We start from the raw sequence: 22,037 nt of genomic DNA on the forward strand, positions 1-22,037 counted from the left end.
CAATCTAGGAAAGGGGGTTGATCCAAACAGTCTTTTAAGTTAAACAAAACTTCTGGGTCACAGATAAAAGTGTGTACCCCCATAGAACTGGTGACACCTGGGGAGGTATAACTGTAGAAAGAAGGGGAGGGAAGGCCTAGCCTCACTCTGCTGGATTTTCTAATCTTTATGACTAAATTATGACTCCCTGGTCCTTTTACTAGATGAGACCAAACTCCTCAGTCAATCTAGATGTGACAATTATGGTAAAAAGCAGTGATAGTTGGAAAAGTTCAGTATTTGTGTCTGAGTTCTGACCATGCTACTTAGTCAATCTGCTCTTGACTTTCTGGACCCCAGTTTACTTATCTGACAATCTTGGGGGGGTGGGGGTGGGGGGCTAAGGATTGTTGGTGAAAGAAGAATGGGCATATATGTACTTTTCTGCATGCAGGAAGAAAGAATGGGAAGTTTGCCAGGGTGTGTGTGTGTGTGTGTGTGTGTGTGTGTGTGTGTATAACATACATACATATATATACATATATATATAAGAACATTTCTTTTCTTAAAAAAAACCACCCTTTTTAAACAGTCATTTTTAAAAGTTTTGAATTCCAAATCCTATCCCTCAGTCCAGCCCCCCCCCATTGAGAAGGCAAATAATAGAATACCAATTATACATGTGAAGTCATACAAAACATTTCCATATTAGCCATGGATAACTATGTTTCAATATAATGGTTTTCCTTTGCAATCCTCTGTATTTTATGCAATGCATTTAAAAACATTATTCTGAGAAGTAGTCTATAGGCTTCACCAAAGCACCAAAGGGGTCCACGACACACACAAAAACGGCTAAGAACCCCTAGGCTGAATGGTTTTCAGTGTCCCTCATAACTGACATTTTGTTTTTCTAATCTCAGAACATGAGGAGCCTCTGCTGAAGATTCTTGAGACAAGAACGCCACCTGGTGTTCTATTTAAGCTGCTGAAAGTAACATGAAAGATGTATATCATGGGAAAAGGGAAGGTATCCGTCAGCCAGAGTATGCATTCATTTATTCATTCAGTAGTCAGTCAATAAGCCTTAATAAAGTGCCAACTATTTTTCAGGAGCTTTGCTAAGTACAACAAATAATTAAATATTTATAATATATCCAGTTTATGTTGCTGATTGAGATATACAGATAAATAAAGTATAGACCTTGCTTTCAAGGGATTTGATTGAAAAACAATTCATTTCACACAATCATAAGTTTTTAGGAACAGAAAAAAACCTAAGACAACATCATATCATACTTCTTTTTTTCAGTAAAGGAAACAGGCCGAGGAAAGGAAAGTGACTTTCTTAAGATCATCTAAGTAGTAAATGGCAGGCAAAATTTGAACTTGGGTCTCTTGAATGACTCTTAGTCATTGGTCCTTCCACTATAATACTATTCTGTTTCTGGGTTTCCAATTATGGAAATAAACTAGTTCACAAGATTCAAATCTGTATTCTTCTTTTATTTTCTCATATATTACAGAATATAAAAAGTAATATATATTACATTAAAAAAAGATCATATTACAGTTATGAAGAAATGGTATTTGCTGGATAAGATATTCCGAAGTACTTAAGGTCAAGGTCACACCAGACTGTGGGCTACCCATATGAAAGCTCAGAGAATCTCGGTTCTGCCTGGTTTCTTTCCAGGACAATAGAGACAGCTGACTGCCTATCGGGTGTTATCAGGGGCTTGGAATTGGTAAGTCTTCCTTTAATGATGACTTTATTATAGTGAGGCCTTGGTTTAGGCTCAGTAACTACCATTTAGGTTGGCATCTTCTTTCATTTACCTCCCCTGTTGGGCAAAGTTATTCATCTCAGAAAGAATTTCTTCTCTATAAATAATTTTGATCCTAGTCCCTCTATCCTGTGAGTCATGAGGACAGGGATTATGTAGGCTTTAGGAGGCTGTGCTTGGGACTCGACTGAGGAGCCTCTTCAGCTCTGCTAAAAGGCTAGGATTGGGGGGAGGGCGGTGCCATCTGCTAGGGCTGCAGTTCATATTGTTGCTCTGTGGCTGTGTAGAAGTCCTCAAGTACAGACTGTAAATATTCAAAGGTGGGCCGCTCCTCTGGCCTGCTGCGCCAACACTTGCTGATGATGCTGTAGAGCTCAGATGGGCACATTTCAGGGCAAGGCATTCGATAACCTCGTTCCAGATTCCGAATGACCTCAGGATTGGTCATGCCTTTAGAGGACAGGATAGGAGAGATGTTGTGGAAAGAGAGAAAAGACTAAATGAGTTTCGTAAACCCTGGGGCAAGGCACCCGAAAGGTTTTCTAGGACCCAAAGAATTGAAGTTACTTGCTCAAGGTCACACAGCTACTAAGTCAGAATCATAGCAGACTTAGATCTGGAATTAGAACCTAGATCTTTCACCACTAATCCTGTGTTCTTTTCACTGTTCTCCCTTGCCTTTCTATCATGCAATTCAACACTCAATTACATACTGTTTTATGTTGCTCATTAATTATTTCATGCATGTTTCTTATATTTCTAACTAAATTGTCTGCCCTTGGAAGGCAAGAGTCGTATCTTATTTTAATTATATCTAGCCTGTTGGATTTAGGACAGTGTCAAAGAAAACTACCAAGTCACTGAAAAGCAACCTGAAGAAGGTGATAGAAATGTCTTCACTAGGACGGAGTATTGAAGTGATCAGTTGGTTCTCTCTGCTTAAAATCAGCAAACAAAAGTTTAGAGTCATCCTAGATCTAGAGCAGGAAAAGATCTCAGAGTCCAAGCCCCTCATTTTCCAAATGAGGAAAAGGAGTCTAGAGACATCAAATGATTTGTCCAAGGTCACATAGGTAGCAAGTGGCAGAACAGGTCTGCATTTATGTGTTGGAACTTGGAGTACCAAGAGCAAACAAACAAAAAACCTGCTGCTTTGTCTTTGTTCCTTTCATGTGATCTGAATTAACTCTTCATTGTCGGAATCTACTCATCCATCAAGTTCCAGGCAAGTCTCGTTTTTTTCAGATCTAAAAGGCTTTGACAGTAGTGAAATATTGCCATCTAGTGGCTAAAACACAAACTGCAGGCTTTGTGGAACTATTTAATTAAAAAGGATTGTAAAAGAGTGGTTTTCAAAGTGTGGTCTGGGGTAGGGAGTAGGGAGCTTGAGGGGGCCCAAGACCTTTCCAGAATGTCCACAAAGTGAAACTATTTTCATAATAATACCTCTGTTTTAATTTCTAATATGGCAACTATAGATAGATATCCTCATAAACAAATCTCTTTGGTGTTTTCAATAATTTTAAAAGTATAAAGGGGTCCCGAGATAAAAAGTTTTCAGAATTTCTGCTTAGAACAAGAACACAGAGAAATGACATCCATCTGTAATGACTGTGGCCAAAAGTAGGGAATAATCTGTTACTGGAAATGAGCTTTAGAGTTGGTCAGTCAATAAGCATTTATTACGTGTGTACTATATGCCAGGCACTGTGCTAATTGCTGTGGATACAAAGAAAACATAAAAAGTCCCTGACTCAAGGAACTCACAGTCTAATGGAGGAGATGACAAACAAATGTGCACAAACCATACACAGGATAAATAGTCAACCATTAACAGAGGGAAGGCACTAGAGTAAAGAGGAATTGGGGAAAGCTTTCTTGTAGAAGGTGGGATTTCAGTTAGGACTTTTTTTTTTTTTGGAGGGGAGGAGGCAAGGCAATTGGGGTTAAATGACTTGGCCAAAGTCAAACAGCTAGTAAGTGTGATCAAGTGTCTGAGGCCGGAATTTGAACTCAGGTCCTGCTGACTCCAGGGCCAGTGCTCTATTCACTGCGCCACCTAGCTGCCCCTCAGTTGGGGCTTAAAGAAAGCCAGGGAAGCTAGGAGGTGGAGATGGGGGGGGGAAGAACATTCAAGCATCTCCAGCAGATATGTAGAAGAATCAGGAGAGAGCAGTGTCCCCCAAACCTGAAGAGTGTACCAAAGAGAGGAGGGTGATCAACAGGATCATAGATTGTAGAGTGATCAAAAAGAATGAAGATTGAGAGAAGAACATTTTTTTTTTGTCAATTAGGAGATGATTAGTAACTTAAGAGAGAGGGTAGTTTCAGTGGAATGATGTTGTAGGGGATTAAGAAGAGAGTTAGAGAAGTGGAGGCACTTATCATAGATGGACTTCTCAAGGAGTTTAGCTGCAAAGGGCAAAAGAGAGGTAGGATGATAGTGGGGATGGAAGGATCAAGTTAGACTTTTTTGAAGATGGGAGACACGTTTTTAGGTAGTAGTAATAGAGCTAAGACAGGGAGATATTGAAGATAAATAACAGAGTGGGGATGACAGAGAAAGCTATCTCTCTCTTTTTGTTTTTTAAGCAATTGGGGTTAAGTAACTTGCTCAAGGTTACACGGCCAGTTATTTCTGAGTGTGGTGCTGAGTATCTGAGCCCGGATTTGATCCAGGTCATCCTGACACTGGAGCCGGTGCTCTTACTCACTGAGCCACCTGGCCGCCCCTAAGCAATTGGGGATAAGTAAATTGCTCAAGGTTACATGGCCAGGTGTTTCTGGGTGGGTGCTAAGTGTCTGAGCCCGGGATTCTATCTCCAGGTCTTCTCAACACTGGAGCCGGTGCTCTTACTTGCTGTGCTACCTGGCCGCCCCGAAAGCTATCTCTTTCAGGAGTTAGGATAGAATGGGATTGCTTGTTCAGGTAGAGAGATTTGCCTTGACAAAAAGTACGGCCACCTCTTTGTTTGTGACAGGAGTGAAGGAGTAGACAGTGCAGAAGGCATCTGAGTGATATGGGATGAGGAAAAGGGGAGATTAGGGAGCTTTTGGTAAGTGGCCTCATTTTTTTTCTATAAAAACAGGCAAGATTTTCGGGGGGAAAGAGGACCCAATAGAGGTACCAGAAAAGATGAAAAAGTTGGGAAAGGTTGCTGTGAAGAGTGGGGATAAGGAAAGTATACAAGGATTGCCTAGTGTTGGTGAGGGTCCATTTGATATTGTGTAACATAAACTTGTAGTGAACTCAGTCAGAATGGCTGCATGATTTTCTCCACCTTTGTTCAGCAGCACGTATGTGGGAATGAAGTCAGTAGTAGATGGTGGGAGTGAACCAAAGCTGAGGGTTAGAGGAGCAATCAGTGATATCATCAAGGGGCCAGAGACTCAAGGGAAGTAGATCGTGTAGGGCTGAACTGGTTTACCAGGGGGTTGAGATGGAGAAAAGGGGAGAAAGTGGCTGGTGCAGGGAAAGAGAACTGAGGGGTTGAGGGATTATAATACATACATGTGTATATATATATATATATATATATGTATATATATATATATGATACATCATGGACAAAGAGTAGGGGTTGGTATGGGAAAACAGAAGGAGAGGTGGAAAGTCAATAAATTATGATTAGAGTTCATGAATATGGAGGTGGTGCATTTGTGGCTGATAGCAAGATCAAGAATATGAACATATGGGGCAGTTAAGTGGCACAGTGAATAGAGCACCAGTCCTGGAGTCAGGAGGACCTGAGTTCAGATCCAGCCTCAGACACTTGACACTTACTAGCCATGTGACCTCGGACAAGTCACTTAACTCAAAAGAATATGAACAAATTTGTGTGTGGCTGAGGAGTAATGGAGAGTAGGTCTTGGGAAGGAGCTAAATGATTAGGGTAATTAAGGGAATGTCAATATATATGTTGAAGTTCCCTAGAAAGAAATCAGAGGTTGGGAAGGAGAGAAAGATTGTAAACCAGGTTCTGAACACATTGAGTAAGAATGTGTCCTGGAGGTCTGGAGGTGACAGCTACCAGGATTTTGATTGAGTAGAAGTTGTGAACCTTAAAGGAGGAGAGGTTACTGAGTGATGGAGGTAGAGGTAGAAACTAGAAGGGGCAATGGGTATTCCAACTCCCCCACTTCAACCAGTAAACCAAGGGAAATGAATGAAAGTGCATCCAGTACAGGAAATGGTGGCCAGGGAGGCTATGTCATCAAGGAGAGCCAAGTCTCAGGAACTGCCAGAAGATGGAAGGAGTGGGAGAGGAAAAGATTTAAGAGGGAGGTAAATTTACTGTCTATGGAATAGGCATTTCAGGGGGGTACAATGGAAAGGGTAGGTACCATTTTATTGAGACTTTGGGGAAGGAGGATTGAGGGGACTAGGAATAAGGAATCAGGTCATGGGGATGAGGAATAGAGTTCGGATGAGAATTCACAGGAGATTGGATTACTAGAGTATATAGGGTAAAAGGTTGTAAATGTAAAGGATTCTCTATCTTGCCAAGGATGAGTTAATTCTTGACCTGCCTTGAATCTTAATCAAATGTCAAGGTAAATCTAATTGGTCTTTATTGTAACTCTAACCCTGTCCCTGATCTGACCACATTATAAGGATTTTTCAACTGAGATACAGTTGGCATGAAAGAGCCATGAATTTTTCCTTCAAAATACTTATCTGGTTAGATTAAAAATGGAAAATATGGTTAGCTATCTGAAACTTCTAAAGAGCAAAACTCCAGCAAGGAGATAGGGGAGCCTGGACTGCTGGGCTGAGTTGCAAGATTTGGGTACCTGGGTAAGGAATCCGTCCATAAGTCACAATCTCCATCAGGAGAACTCCAAAGGACCAGACATCGGATTTGATGGAGAATACTCCAAAATTAATGGCTTCCGGGGCTGTCCACTTGATGGGGAACTTGGCACCTGTAGGAAATGATAGAGAAAAAAACACAGAAGCCCCATGAAACAAAATATTGAACAGACTCAACCTGGGTATTTCTCTCTTGAAGGACAGCCCATATTCTTAACAGTGCTCAGCCAACAAGGACACACTTAACACATGGCTATAGAATTGTAGTTTTAGAACTAGAACAGATCTTAGAGACCATTAAGCCTAACCTTATTTTATTTTTATTTTTTTTGCCTTTTGGAAGGGGGAAGGTAGGGCAGTTGGGGTTGACTTGCCCAAAGTCACACGGCCAGTAAGTGTTGAGTGTCTGAGGCCGGATTTGAACTGAGGTCTTCCTGACTTCAGGGCCAGTGCTCTATTCACTACCACCTAGCCACCCCACAACCTTCTTATTTTAAAGGTGAGGAAATTGAGGCCCAGGGAGGTTAAGTGATCTTGTCCAAGATCACATAGGTAGCCAGTACTAGAGGGAAGGATTGAACAGAGTTCTTCTGACTCTGGAGCCAGTTTATTACACTGAACCAGCCTTCTTTGTTTTTGTCTATAGAGGACTGTCAATCAGCCAACAAGCATTCACTAAGTACCTTTTATGAGCCAGGCACTGTGCTAAGCACTAGGAATACAAAGAAAGGCAACACAGCAACAACAAAACCAGTCCCTGCTCTTAAGGAGCTCATCATCTAATGGGAGAAGGAGCACATAAACTTTTGTTATTGTCGTTATTGTTCAGTCGTTTCAGTTGTGCCCAACTTTAAGGACCCCATTTGGGATTTTCTTGGCAAAGATATTGTAGTGGTTTGCTGTATCCTTTTCCAGTTCATTTTGCAGATGACTAAACTGAGGCAGAGTTATGTGACTTGTCCAGGGTCACACAGCTAGAAAGTATCTGAAGTTTCATTTGAACACAGGTCTTCTTAACTCCAGACCTGGTGCTCTATCCATTGTGTCAACTAGCTGCCCCAACATGGAAATTATGATGTACAAGATTGATCTGTCTATTTATTTATTTATCTATTAAATTAGAAATAACCAACAGAGGGAAGGCATTAGTATTTAATGGAGATAGGGAAAGGCTTCTTGTAGAAAGTAGGAATTTTGCTGGGGCTTAAAGGAAGTAAGAGAGGGAATTCCAGGTATGGGGCAACAGCCAGGGAAAATGCCTGGAGTAAGGAGGCCAATGTCAGTGGATCTCAGAATATGTGGAGGGGAGTAAGGTGTAAGAGGACTAAGAAGATCAGAAGAGTCTAGGTTATGAAGGGTTTTGAATGTCATACAGAGCATTTTATAATTGACCTTGCAGGTGATAAGGAGAGATGGGTGACATGGTCAGACCTGAACTTTGGGATCATTGCTTGATAGCTTGAGTGGCAGAAGGATTGGAGTAGGGAGAGGCTTAAGGAAGGGAGACCAACTGGAAGGCTATTGAAGTAGTCCAGGGATATCAAGGTATAAAGGACAAATCTGGCAACTGATTAGATATGGGGCATGGGTGTGTATATGTGTGTAAGGAGTCAAGGTAGATACTTAAGTTGTGAGTCTGAGTGACTGGAATTGGTCTAAGGACCAACTTCAGAGACATTCATGGTTAGTGGAAATGGCCTGGATGAAGATCCAGCAAAGGAGCCTGAGAGGGAGTGGTCAGATAAGTAGGAGGAGAACCAGGAGAGAGGAGTGCCATGAAAACCTAGAGAGAAGAGTGCATTGAATAGAAGAGGGTGATCAACAGTGCCAAAAGCTGCCCGGAAGTGAAAGAAGGGTGAGGACTGAGAAAAACCATTAGTTTTGGTAATTAAGAGATCATTGGTAACTTTGGAGAGAGCAATTTCAGTTGAATGATGAGGTTGGAAGCCAGAATACAGACTGAAGAATGAGTGGAAAGGAAGGGAGAAAAGACAGTTAATGAGTGACTATGAGAAGTGATACAAGCTCAGTGGCATGGTGGATAGAATGCTGGATCTGGAGCCAGGAAGATCTCACACACTTCCCAGATGTGTGACCCTGGGCAAGTCACTTGACCATTGACCATTGTCTGCCTCAGTTTCCATGCCTATCAAATGAGGATAATAATAGCACCTACTTCCTGGGGTTGTCCAAATGAGATAGTATTTGTAAAGCACAGTGCCTGGTACATAGTAGGTGCTTAATACATGCTTATTCCATATCTTCCTTGAAGCACTCAGTTTCCAGTTCCCCAAAGAAACCCTACTACTGAGGCAACATTAGAAGTTGGAGTTGTGTGATAAAGTATTGCATCCAACTGGCACTGATCCCAAATCTGGTATCAGAAAGCAGTTAGTGCTAATGAGAGCAAACCTTGGTATAACTACGAAATCTTTGCCTGATGATTTGTATAAATGAATAACCAAGAGACCAGAAATGACCCCACAGGCTTTATATTATATCTGTTGATGTTCAGTCAAGGACTGCTCATACTTATTGATGTGGTTTGGAATTTCTGAGGATGAAGAGGTTGCAAACATTCACAACCAATACATTCTCTCAGCTGAGAGAGAAACTAAAAGACTTTTACTATGTAACTACAACTAACTGCAGCTTAGGAAAATACTGACAGAAACAAATGATACGATGCCCAAACTTACTGTCAAAACCTTGAACAAAGAGAAAGATTTTAGCTAAGATAGATTGATATTCATGGGTCATCAAAGTTAACGGATCGATAGAAACCTACACCATATTCCACATGGCAACCAGTTTCTCTAAGCCGTGACATTTTGGGTAGTGGATATAAAGATGCGGGGCTTATCTCACTGTCTGGTCATCAATCAATAAGGATTTTCTCTAACCTAATTATGTCACTGTCAAAAAGTATAACCATGTTTGTGTATATAAAAATGGAAAATACAAACAAAAGATGAATAGTCTATTAGGATTCTTGGCACAAAAATGTCCTTTAGTAAAAGGCATTGCTTTTTACTTATAGAATATCCCCAGAGATTGATGGGGAACAATTTATCAAAGCCACTTACTGTTTATTAGGTACTTAGTTGGATTCCCAAATGAACAGTTACCTCCTCAGAATCTAAGCAAAAGAGACTGCTACCAGTTATGCAAAGGCTGTCTGAACCAGAAATCAGCTCAGAAACACACATTTCAAATGAAGAAGAGTCAGTCTACTATTGCATACAGAACAACTAACACAAATTAGGGAGAGGTCTAGGCCTAGAAGTTTAGATGCATCCTACCTAGATCTTTAGATATAGAGACACCTAGGGTAAAAAGAGATACCACACAACTTAGTAACTCTACAGTTAGGATATCTCCCCCGCCCCCTTCTCCTGTTCCCCATCTCCCATCTAGGGATATAGGACTATAGTTCTGAAGATCACTATGATCAACATATTCCATCAACTACAGTTATCCCTTCCACATCATGACTTTCCCCATCATCGTTTTGATATATTTGCAAGTCGGCATAAGGAATTAAATGAGAATATTTTGGGAATTTTGTGGAAGTCACAGACTATATGCAAAAGCCAGCAGAAACACAGAAAAAATTTAGAAACTCAGAAATATATAAAATATATGTACAGTATATATAATATAAAAAATTTACAATAAGGAACTGTAAACACCTTATAAAAGAAAAAGAAAAAATTCAGACTTCTCTGGTACTAAGGGAGGGTAAAAAATTTTTACGCTGATTTTCAAGATCTCAGGGACATCATGCCCCTACCCCTGTGATGTGGAAGGAATAACTACAGTTCAACTATAGAGCTAGATAGGTCAGTAGGTCTCAGAGGGCCAGGGACTAGTCTACTCACAATCAGACTAACCTATTATGTTACAGGGGCAACTAGAGAAGTGGTCACAAATCTAGCCAAATGACAGCACTAATATAAGATGTGCCTTATATGTAATTACATATGTTCATTGTTGTACTTGGTAATTACTGCATATTTGAATATATTTGAATACCACAGATATATTTGCCTGCTAGATACACACAATTTTACTGTAATTTCATATCTATTGGCATATAATATAAGCTGTTGTCTATACATAATCCGTTAGTACTGATGTTATTATTACATTACTTTGTTTTGTTGATTATATATGTTTTCTTGGATATGCATGATTTGCATGTCATTTGGAGCTAAAAACACTAAAGATCTATATAGAATTTGGGACTGTGGACAAATATACCCAGTTCAGTCATTTTTCAGTTGTGTCTAACTCTTTGTGACCACATTTGGTGTTTTCTTTGCAAATATATTAGAATGGTTTGCCATTTCATTCTCCAACTCATTTTATAGATGAAAAAACTGAAGCGAAAAGGTCTAAGTGATTTACCTAGGTTCACACTGCTAGTAAGTGTCTGGGTCTGGATTTGAACTCATAAAGAGGAGTCTTCCTGATTCCAAGCTCAGGGCTCTATCCACTGTACCACTTAACTGCCCTAATTGGTCAATTTGAAACCTGCTTGGTTGATTTTCTGGGGACAGTAAATATCTAACTGAAGAGAAAGTATAAAAGAGTTGGTCCTTGAAAGTCCAGGACTTAATTACAGAAAACATTACATAAATGTGACCATCTCAGGGAATTCCTTACGAGGAAGGACACGTACTTTGAGTGAACTATAAAGGGAGAAACCTGACAGGCGGAGCAATGATTTGGCCACCACTCCCTGGGAGACCTTTAAAAGCCAGGTCAGTCAGTTCAGGTTAAAATTAGACTGAGAGGTGTGCGGCTCCTGACAAGACTTGTAGACAGCTCACAGACCTGGCTGCAGGGAAATCCTGATAAATCACACACAGCTAGGATATGGAAGTGTGGCCACAAAGAAAGGGACCAGAACTCTAGGACTGAGGTTGTGGGGGCCAACTGGGTGTGAGGAATGTTAGACCAGTTGCTTGGTTGCTAATGAATTTGACTTTTTAAAAAAAATGTTTATTTTGTGTTTATGAACAGTGTTAACTGTAGGCCTTTGCTAGTCAGGGTGTCCTTATTGGGAATGCCATTGAGAGGAGGTGATCCAGGAAGGAGATAGATCTAACACTGAGATGGTTTTCCAGAGTATTGTTTCTGGCTGGAGGCTTAGGGTTGTTTTTTTAAAGACAATTAAAAACTTATTGCTTGATCAACAGAGAACTACAGATCCTTTGACATGACTTCTCAAAGCAACAGAGGATTTACATTTGTGTTATTTAGTTGTGTCTGACTCTTTGTGACCCCATTTAGGGTTTTCTCAGCAAAAATAATGGGGCTGGCTTGCCATTTCATTCTCCAGCTCATTTTGTAGACGAGGAAACGGAGGCAAACAGAAGTTAAATGATTTTCCCAGGGTTCCACAACTGAGACTGGATTTGAAATCAGGTCTTCCTGACTCAGGGACATGTACTCCATCCACTTTGCCACCTGGTTGCCTTGTTGCTGTTGTGTTTATCTGTTCTTGAAGAGGACCATGACATCAGGGAAATGATAACATGACTTGCAGTTGACTTGGATTTGAGTCAGGCAGGGTTGTGCAAGGTTACCAGCCTCACTTTCTCCTCTGGAGCTATCTGGGTCCAGTACCTAGTTGCCCATGTATTCATACTAGGAAGTCTATCTAAGCAGTGAGTCAGTAGTAGGGGGAGGGTGAGACAAAAAAGTGTGGTTGAACAAGCCTGCTCACCACCCTACCCGACTACTGCTAGATATACAACAAGTGAGACCAAGGCAGAGGAATCTTTGTCTTCTATCATGCAGTGCCCTAGAGAAATGAAAGTGGGTATGTATAAGAAGCATAGGGAAGAGACAGGAGGCAGAGGAAGCTTCGAGTTATCCACAAGGTTGTTTTACACGTCTTCCTCATACAGTAAAGCCTACGGAGAAATTAACTCAACTCACCTTCGTGGGCTGTGTATTCGCTATCTACAATCCTGGCCAAGCCAAAGTCTGCAATTTTGCAGCACAGACTCTCGGACACCAGTACATTAGCTGCCCTCAAGTCTCGGTGGATCGAATTCCTTTGCTCGATGTAGGCCATCCCTTCTGCAATCTAAGAAGACAGGAAGGAACATTGTTAACTCTAGGTCCCCCCCTCCCTCCCCCCGTGCCCCTCTCCCCCACATACACCAGTAGATCAGAGCTTCCCCTGGCTCTGAATCTCACCTGCAATAGAACTTGGCAGCAGCTTTCCAACTTCATTCCTTTCTCTGGGAGAGCCTGAGACTCTCCCTGTCTCTGTCTCTCTGTCTCTATCTCTCTGTCTCTGACTGTTCCTCTGTGTGACCCTCTCTCTCTGTCTCTCTATGCCTCTCTGTCTCTTTCCCTTTCTCTTTGTCTGTCTTCCTTTGTCTTATCCTGTCTCTTTATCTCTGTCTCCTTTTCTCTGTTTCTTGTCCTACCTATCTCTCTCCAAGACATACACACACACACACACACACACACACACACACACACACACACACACGCACACGCACACACACACTCAGTATTCACAGTATGTTTTTCTTATGGCTCACTGACTTCCTGACACAAAATAATTACTCCAGCAACAATGAAAGGCCTGGCAACAAGAATGATCAGGGTTTCTGGAAAGCTCTTAGAGATGGAGGGAGAACTCACTTTGGATTTTACTACCTCATTTTAATAAATGGTTAACATCTACATAGCTTTTCAAGGTTTACAAAATGCTTTTGCATTTATTTTTTAATTTGATCCCTTCAATAACACTATGATACTAATATTGTTATTCTCCCCTTTTTATGGATGTGGAAACTGAGATGCAGAGACATCAAATGACTTGCCTAAGGTCAGTATCTGAGGCGGGATTCAAACCCAGGTCCTCCTTACTCTACATGCCACACTGTTACCACTATTTAATACCAAATCTCTAGTAACTTCTCCACTAGGTGCATTGTGGGATTTAAATACCAGCCAACTTCCAGGGAATGGTTTGCTGACAATCTTTATAATAGTTTGATATATGACTCATCCTGTATAGGTCTATGGAAAACTTGAGGTGGGGGGAAAAGGGAATGGGAATGTGAACAGGACCCTACTTAAAAACACTCCTTTTAGGAATAACCTCATAGCAACTTCCTGAATAGTACTGAGAACACCACCATCTTCCCAGTCACCTGGACCAACCACTTACTTACATGTCATACTGAACTTCTCACTATCTTTCACCCCTATATCCAATCTGTTACCAAATCTTGTTGATTTTTACCTTTGTAACATTTTTTTTTTCTGCTTTTTGGAGGGCAATTGGGTTTAAGTAACTTGCCCAAGGTCACACAGCTAGGTTTTTTGGTTGTGTGTGTTAAGTGTCTGAGGCCGGATCTGAACTCAGGTCCTCCTGACTCTAGGAGCAGCACTCTACTCACTGCGCCACCTAGCTGCCCCTTGTAACATTCTTATAATCATCTTCTTCTCTCCTCTGACACTGCCACCACCCTGGCCCAGGCCCTCATCATCTCATGCCTGTAACAGCCTTGTCTCTTGTTTCACCCCCCTCCAGTGATCTACGACTCATTGGTCAGATAATCCCAAGGCATAGACATGATTTTTAAAAATCCTCTGTAGCAATCTGTGACCTGGCCCCCTCCTAACTTTCCAGTCTTCATACACCTTCCTCTTCCCTGTACCCCACCATTCTCCCTCCAGCATGTACTCTGCAATCCAGTGACACTGGTCTCCTTCCTTGCTGTTCCTTGCAAAAAAAAAAAAAATCCAACACTCCAGTACCTAGCACATATTAGGTGCTTGCTAAAGGTTTGACAACTGACTCCATCTCAAGATGCTAGGCATTTTCAATGGAAGTTCCCCATGCCTGGAATACTCTCCCTCCTGGTTTCCTTGTGTATGAATTGAGTGAGTCATATTGACTCCATCTTGTGACTCAATTCTGGATCTAGCTCAGTTCCTTTTCTATTCAGTTATGAATCTTGTTCAATTCCTGTCTTATGTGAAAACTTTATCCAACTATGGGAATTGTGAGAAAATTATATTGTGTTGTTTGAACCTAGCCCTATATGGCTGGGAAGCTGGACCACCATTTCCTGCTGCTTAGCAATTCTTAAATAAGGGTCTAGGTTATGCTGACCAGAAACCTAGTTGGATCCAAAGATTGATGCGAAGAGTTTTGCCACAATTAGAAATCTCAAGCAACCCATATGTCTTATCTGAAAACTGGTGTTGTACTGGTTAGTCAGTTATTGTTTCCATGTTTCTTTGATTGAATACAGTCAATTGGGGGGAGTAATGGGCACCTTTTTTTCTGATTTCAAAGGATTGTACTTGTTTGTTTTCCCCCTTCCAACTTGGAAAGTCACTAATCTTTCCTCCAATGAGAAATCAGATTACCCAATTTTGTATCTTGATTGTTTTCTTTTAATTAATTGGTCTTTTTTGGTAAATTGTTTTTAAATGCATAAAAATCTATCTTCCCCTATATTCAGGGTCCAGTGCCAAAGCTGAAGAGGCCTGTCCTTGATTTGTTATGTAATTGGCATACATTACTTAATAAATTGATATGCTCAGAAGCTTGAATCTTTGTTTCCTCAGTCATCAAATACCCATCAAATTCACTTACTTTAAGTTCCAGATAAAACCCATGTTCTATAAGAAAGTCTTTCCTGGTTCCCCTTAATGCTGGTGCCTTTCATCTATTCATTTTCTCCAGTTAATCCTTTACATATGCTCGTACTTATTTGCAAATTGTCTTCTCCATTAGATTGTGAACTCTTTGAGGGATTGTCTTTTTTCTTTCCTTATGTCTTTAGCAATTAGCAGTAAAGAGTAAAATGGGCGGGAAGAGGCATCAAGTGCTTTTTCAAGAATTTGGGCAGTGAAAGAGAAGAGAGAAGTAAAACAGTAGCTGAGTGGAATAGGAAGGTCAAAGACAAGGCCTTTTTTTTTTTTAAGAATTGGGAAGGAGGGGTGGCCAGGTGGTGCAGTGAGTAAGAGCACTGGCCCCAGAGTCGGGAGACCTGGGATCGAATCCAGGCTCAAATACTTAGCACCACACCCAGAAATAACTGGCCCTGTAACCTTGAGAAAGTTACTTAACCCCAATTGTTTAAAAAAAAAAGAACTGGGAAGGACTGAACCTATTTTTAGTCAAAAAGGAATGAACCAGTGGATGAGAGATTGAAGATATATGGGACAGAGGGGTTGGCTGCTGGATGGGATAGGAATGACAGGAAAACATTCTCAGACAAGAGGAAGAGATAGAGGTAGATCTAGTACTGAGGTGTTTTGCCAGAAATATTGTTTTTGACTGGGGGCTTGGCTAACAAAAGCATAAAGAGAACCATAGATTCTATAGAATCTACTTCCCAGGGTAGAAAAGAAGCATCCACCTGGGAAGTGATGAATATCAGGACAAGGAACAAATAATGATAGAACAACCCTGATTAGCACACTATATTCCTTAATACTGCTAACTACAAAGTGACTCATCTATTTCTTATATGAAAAGCATAGATATATGGTTTCTTTTCCCAACATCAATTTTAGATGCTCATGTATGTTTTTCAAATAGTTTTGCCAAAATTTTGGCCTCAGAGAATAGAGGATAAAACATGGTAAAGAAGCAAGGGATTATGGGTATGGTACATGTCACTCATAAGTTTGTTTTTGGTAGTGATAGGTTTCATAATTGTTATTTTGTTAAAAGAAAGGGTTTAAACATCCAGCACAGTGCCTGGTATATAGTAGGTATGTAATAAATACTTGTTGACTGTTAATAGAGAAATCACTGGTAGAGAAAGAAAACTTTTCCAAACAAAGATATGGTCATTTCATTCATGGTCCTGATAAATAAATATCATTTTCAAAGGTATATAATGTGAATACAATAGAGAAATGACTATTCCTGTGAGGAGTCATCTTATAATTAATAATGCTGAGAACTCAGAATCAAGTGTGTACTTCAGCGAGCAAGTAAAAGAACAGTTCAGGCCTTTCTATGTACATATGCACATTTCTTTGGAACTTAATGGTTCCATCTCTTTCCTCTTTCTCCCATCCTTCCCTCTAAGTTTGCCATTTGTGGCTTTCAGGGAAGAAAGAGGAAGAATAAAGGGAGAAGAACAGGGGAGAGGAGGGAGGCAAGAGAGAGGAGAGGAAAAGGGAGAGAAAGAGGGAGAGAAAAAGAGGGAGGGAGGGGAAGAGAAAGAGAGGGAGGAAGAAAGAAAGGGAAAGGGAGGGGAGAGAGAAAAAGAGAGGGAAGGAGAGAAAAAGAGAGGGATAAAGAAGGGGAGAGAGGGAGGGAAGGATGGAAAGAGGGAGAGAGAGAGACAGACAGAGAGAGAGAGACAGACAGACAGACAGACAGAGAGAGACAGAGAGACAGAGAGACAGAGAGAGAGAGACAGAGACAGAGAGGGAGAGACTGAGAATGAACATGAGAGAGAAAGGTGGGAGTTTTTACTTTTTTAGAGCTGAAAGGAAAGGATAAACCAGAATGATATTTTTTTTCTATTCTGTCTGCCAAACTTCCAAAACCAGGACTACAAAATCTGCTTGTTCTTGTCCTTACATTTTTTGACCAAGAAATATAAGGATGGTCAGGAAGAACTCAAGCAATCGGGAGCAAGACCTAAGGAAAGAAAGCACTTCCTTGAGAGCTTCCTGAATAATCTAATTATTTAGCAAAGTGGATAGTGATCTGACCTTGAAGACAGGGAGACATGGGGTCAAGTCATGCTTCTAAAATCTACTGGTGGTGTAATCCTTGGCAAAGTCTTAATCTCTCAGTACTCTAGACTACTTTCTTATATTCTATGGTATAGAGAAGGTGCTGCCAAAGGTGCCCATTGCATTGGTAGAGGCAATGTCTTTTCCTGGGAGTTCCCTATACTAATGAAATTACAGATCCAGTTCTTATCACCTAATTTTCCTACCCAGGTGCTGGCTTAGTTATTTCTGAAGCAATTCACTCTCAAAACCTTAGTACTTTGGAGGACAAATCTCTGTTTATTGCATGCTAATTGTGGTTATGGTGGTTAGGTTCCCTTAGAACATTTTATGGAGATAGACTGTGGGAATTTTTTTGTATATTTATACCACTATTAGTGTATAAGTTCCTTGAGGGTAGAAGCTGTAATTCATCATTTTCTCTCCCTCATCCCTGAACATTAGAATCTTAATCATTATATATATTTTAAACATTTGATTTTAAAACTTTGAATTCCAGATTCATTCCCTTTCTCCCTTGTCACCCACCCTTACTGGAAAGACAAGCAATTCAGTATAGGTTGTACATGTGTAGCTATGCAAAACATTACCATAGTAGATATATTGTAAGACACTGACTATATTTCCTTCCCTCCTATCCCACCTCCCACTTGTTCTATTCTCTACTTTGATCCCATCCCTTTTCAAAAGTGGGTGCTTCCAACTTCCCTCCCCCCCAGCCTACCCTCCCTTCCATCATCCCCCCTCTTATCCCCTTCCCCCCTACTCTCCTGTAGGGTGAGATACCCTATTTAGTGTGTATGTCATTCCCTCCCTGAGCCAAATTCAATGAGAATAAGGTTGACCCATTCCCTTTTGCCTTCCTGTTCTTCCCATCCATTGTAACCATTTTCCCTTGTCTCTTCTATATAAGATAGTTTACCCTATTCTGTCTCTTCCCATCTCCTCTCATTATATTCCTCTCTCACCTCTTAATTTCACCTTTTAAGTATCATCCCTTCCTATTAAATTGGTCCTGTGCCCTCTGTCTATGTATACCTGTAAACATATATATATATACACACACACACACATTCACATATGTATTCACACACCCATATACCCTCCTATATAGACACACACACATATTTCTATTCCCATCAACTATTTTCATACTGAGAAAAGTTTCATCAGTTACAATCATCATTTTTCCATGTAGGAATGTAAATAGTTCAACTTTGATAAGTTCCTTATGATTTCTCTTCCCTGTTTACTTTCTCATGCTTCTCTTGCTTCTTGTATCTGAATGTCAAATTTTCTATTCAACTCTGGTTTTTTCTGCAAGAATACTTGAAAGTCCTCTATTCTACTGAATGACCATATTTTCCACTGAAACATGATACTCAGTTTTGCTGGGTAGGTGATTCTTGGTTTTAATCCCAGCTCCTCTGCCCTCCAGAATATAATATTCCAAGCCCTTCGATCCCTCAGTGTAGAAGCTGCCAGATCCTGTGTTATCCTGATTGTGTTTCTACAATATTCAAATTGTTTCTTCCTGGCTGCTTGTAATATTCTCTCCTTGATCTGGGAATTTCAGAACCTGGCTATAATATTCCTAGGAGTTTTCTTTTTGGGATCTTTTTCAGGAGGTGATTGGTTGATTCTTTCAACCTCTATTTTGCCCTCTGGTTCTAAAATATCAGGGCAGTTTTCCTTGAGAATTTCTTGGAGGATGATTTCTAGGTTCTTTCTTTGATCATTTGCCAATTAATTTTTGTTGTATTGGGTCATATCTTGAGGGCAGAGCTTTAGGGAAAGCCTAAATTTGGTGAGTGAGATGATCTAGATAAATTAACAAAGGAAAATTTTAAATGAGTAGTCATAGAGGTAGGAGAATATAATTCCACATAAATGAGTGAAGGAAAAGAGTTTCAAAGAGATGAAGATATGGGTGGCGAGGTGGTACAGTGAGTGAAGCGCCGGCCCTGGAGTCAGGAGGACCTGAGTTTGGTTCCAGCCTCAGACACTTAATACCCACACACAAAAAAACTAGCTGTGTATCCTTGGGCAAGTTACTTAACCCCAATTGCCCTCCAAAAGGAAAAAAAAAGAGATAAAGGTCAACAGTGTCAAATGCTATGGAGAGGTTGAAAAGGATGAAGACAGTGAAAAACCATTGAATTGACTATTAGGTGGTGACTTTGTGATAGTGGTGGTCATCTGAGAGATAATTTAGTCTAGTCCCATTGTTCTACTGATAAGGAAACAGGTTCAGAGGGAGGAAGTTACTTGTTCAATGTTACACAGGTGGCTACAGATCTCTAAATTGTATGCCTGTTCTGATACTATTTTTTAATCTTGTGTTATGGTTACATTAGATGACCTTTGGAGTCTTTTTCAACTTTCAGAATCTTAGATTTTCTATTTCATATAGGAAATTACTTATTAGAGATACCGAGGGAAACAAAAAGTCAGTGAGTCATTTTAGTACCAAGCCTGTTGCAGCAATAAGCCAGTATTGGAATCTTTGGACACGACCACTAGTGCAGATGACCTCCATTCAATAAATTTGTTGTATTTTTAAAAAATTTGTTTCCTGTCCAATCATTTTATTCATTCATTCAGCAACTATGTTGACCATGACATGTACTGAACCCTATGCATATTGAATGTGGGTGCATTTTCATGCTTTTTCCCCCACGTGGTTCCACAATTTTCTGAGAAATAGAGTGTGGTTTGGATAAACTTGACCCTAGCATTAATTTTCTGAGTTTATTTTTCTTCAGCTCTAACTCCACTCTCTGTTCTGTGCTTACTTCAGTGGAAAAAAAAGAGAAGACATGACGTCAGTTCCTGTCCTGATACTAATAAGAGATAAAATTCCATGCCATGATTGTGGGGGTGGGGGTCATGTGGTAAGTTGGGGGTGGGGGAGATGAAAGAGGGCTGGTTTCCCTTCCATAAATAGATGTGTGGCTGTGTTCACAGGCTGACCACAGACCAAACACCCACACTTCACGGCTGTCAAATGTGTTTTCCTGACTATCACGAGGAGGGGATTTAGTCTGTCAAGCTTTCTTTGAGTTCCCATTTAATAATCCCAATGAAATAAATTTTTCTCTCCTAATTTGACTCTCTTCCCCTCCCTGGGGATGGATAGATTCTGAATAAAACTCCAAAGAACATCAAATTCTGTCTCTGTTAGCTTTAGTATTTAATACCCAGGGCAAAGTGGGGAAATATAAAGATATTTAAAGCTGGATTATTTCCTTTCTGAGGATGGAGTCTGAATGTTTTGTGGCTGTTGAAATTCATTCCTACTCAAATGTTTTGAGGGTCCCCAACACTGAATCACCATTGGGGTTCTTGGAAATTGAATAACTTTTTCATTTTAGGAAGTTTCATAAGATAGTGACATAATAGATATGTCTGGCCCCCAATACAGAAAAAGCCAGGTTTGCATTTGACACATGCTGGTTGTGTAACTCTGGGAAAGTAATATAACCTCCAGGTTATCCAGGCAGTCTCTGAGACATATTGCAAAGCAAGTTGCTGACTTGTTTCTGTAGAAGGAGTTTTTCCCCTGGGAACTCTCTATATCAAGGAAATCAGAGACCTAATAACCACAGCATCTATTTTATGGAGAGGTGAATGGAAGATGAGAATTGAGGGAGCCATATTACCAGTGAAGCACTTCTTCATAGACAATGACTAAAGAAGCTATCAGGAAGATTTATGACTGGAAAAAGAGGTGGGCAAAGAAGGTAGGGAGTAGAAGGATAATAGATGGATAATTTGGATGTTAGAAAGGAATCGACGTATCCCCATAGCATGTTAGATGGCCCAGCCCTCCTTTGGAGGCTTAGAAGAGCACAAAGACAGTAACCACACAGAATAAGAGGGTTCTTGGTGCCTTGTGAGACATTGGTGGAGAGAATGATTGCCTTGATTAGATTACGGACCCATTGAAGAAGCTTCCTTATATGGAAGCTATTTAACCCTTTATGTTTAGTGCACAGTTCCAACGGTGTTGCTCTTCTGATCAAGAAGATGCTATGGCTCCCCACTGCCTTTAGATTAAAATACAATCTCTTCTGTTGGGCATTTAAATCTCCTCTTGATCTGACTCCAGCTGATCCTTCCAAACTAATTAACATTATTCCATCAATCATTAAAGTACTCATTAAACACCTACTATGTGTTAGGTACATGCTAAGAGCTGGAGATAGAGACAAAAATGAATTAGTCTCTGACTTCAAAGAGAATATCACTTAGCAAGGAGACAACATGTACATAAATAAGTGTATACAAAATGTGTTCAAGGAAAATACAAGGTAATGGAATGAAACCCTAGCAGTTGGAGCAAGCAAGAAAGGCTTCATGGAGGAAGAAATGGTATTTGAACTATTTTGAAGGAAACAGTGGATTCTAAGAAATCTATTCCAAATATTTGAAACAGTTAATACAAAGTCATGGATATAGGAATGTCCTGAATAAGGATTGAATTGGTCTTACTCACCCTCAGGTGTTGTTTCCTGTATGTAAAATTCAATTTCCTTCCTCTGGCCCTGCCTGGAATTGTCTCCCTCCTGACTTCTACTTAAGGGAACCCCTAAATCCCTTCAAGACTCTGGTTAAGTGCCACCTTTTATGCTTTCTTCAGATGTTACTATCTGGCCTCTCATCAGTTTATTTATTGTGTCTATCTTGTTTATTTGCTTATATGTGAA

General features: G+C 40.4%; 1 protein-coding gene across 1 annotated transcript in view; it reads right to left on the bottom strand.

The window, feature by feature from the left end:
• Positions 1–1,021: 1,021 nt before the first annotated feature.
• BLK (BLK proto-oncogene, Src family tyrosine kinase) overlaps positions 1,022–22,037 on the bottom strand; it is an 87,540-nt gene continuing 66,524 nt past the window's right edge. The window contains exons 11-13 of the mRNA XM_069062769.1: positions 12,529–12,679; positions 6,561–6,692; positions 1,022–2,216 (exon numbers count right to left, since the gene is read on the bottom strand). Of these exons, the coding sequence (XP_068918870.1) occupies positions 2,014–2,216; positions 6,561–6,692; positions 12,529–12,679 (486 nt within the window). The 3' untranslated portion in view covers positions 1,022–2,013. The remainder of the gene's footprint in view (positions 2,217–6,560; positions 6,693–12,528; positions 12,680–22,037) is intronic.

This window comes from Petaurus breviceps, unplaced genomic scaffold (assembly GCF_028583685.1).
Source record: "Petaurus breviceps papuanus isolate PSGF00001 unplaced genomic scaffold, PetGlider_PUasm1.0 90504, whole genome shotgun sequence".
In the NCBI taxonomy this organism is placed as follows: domain Eukaryota; kingdom Metazoa; phylum Chordata; class Mammalia; order Diprotodontia; family Petauridae; genus Petaurus; species Petaurus breviceps.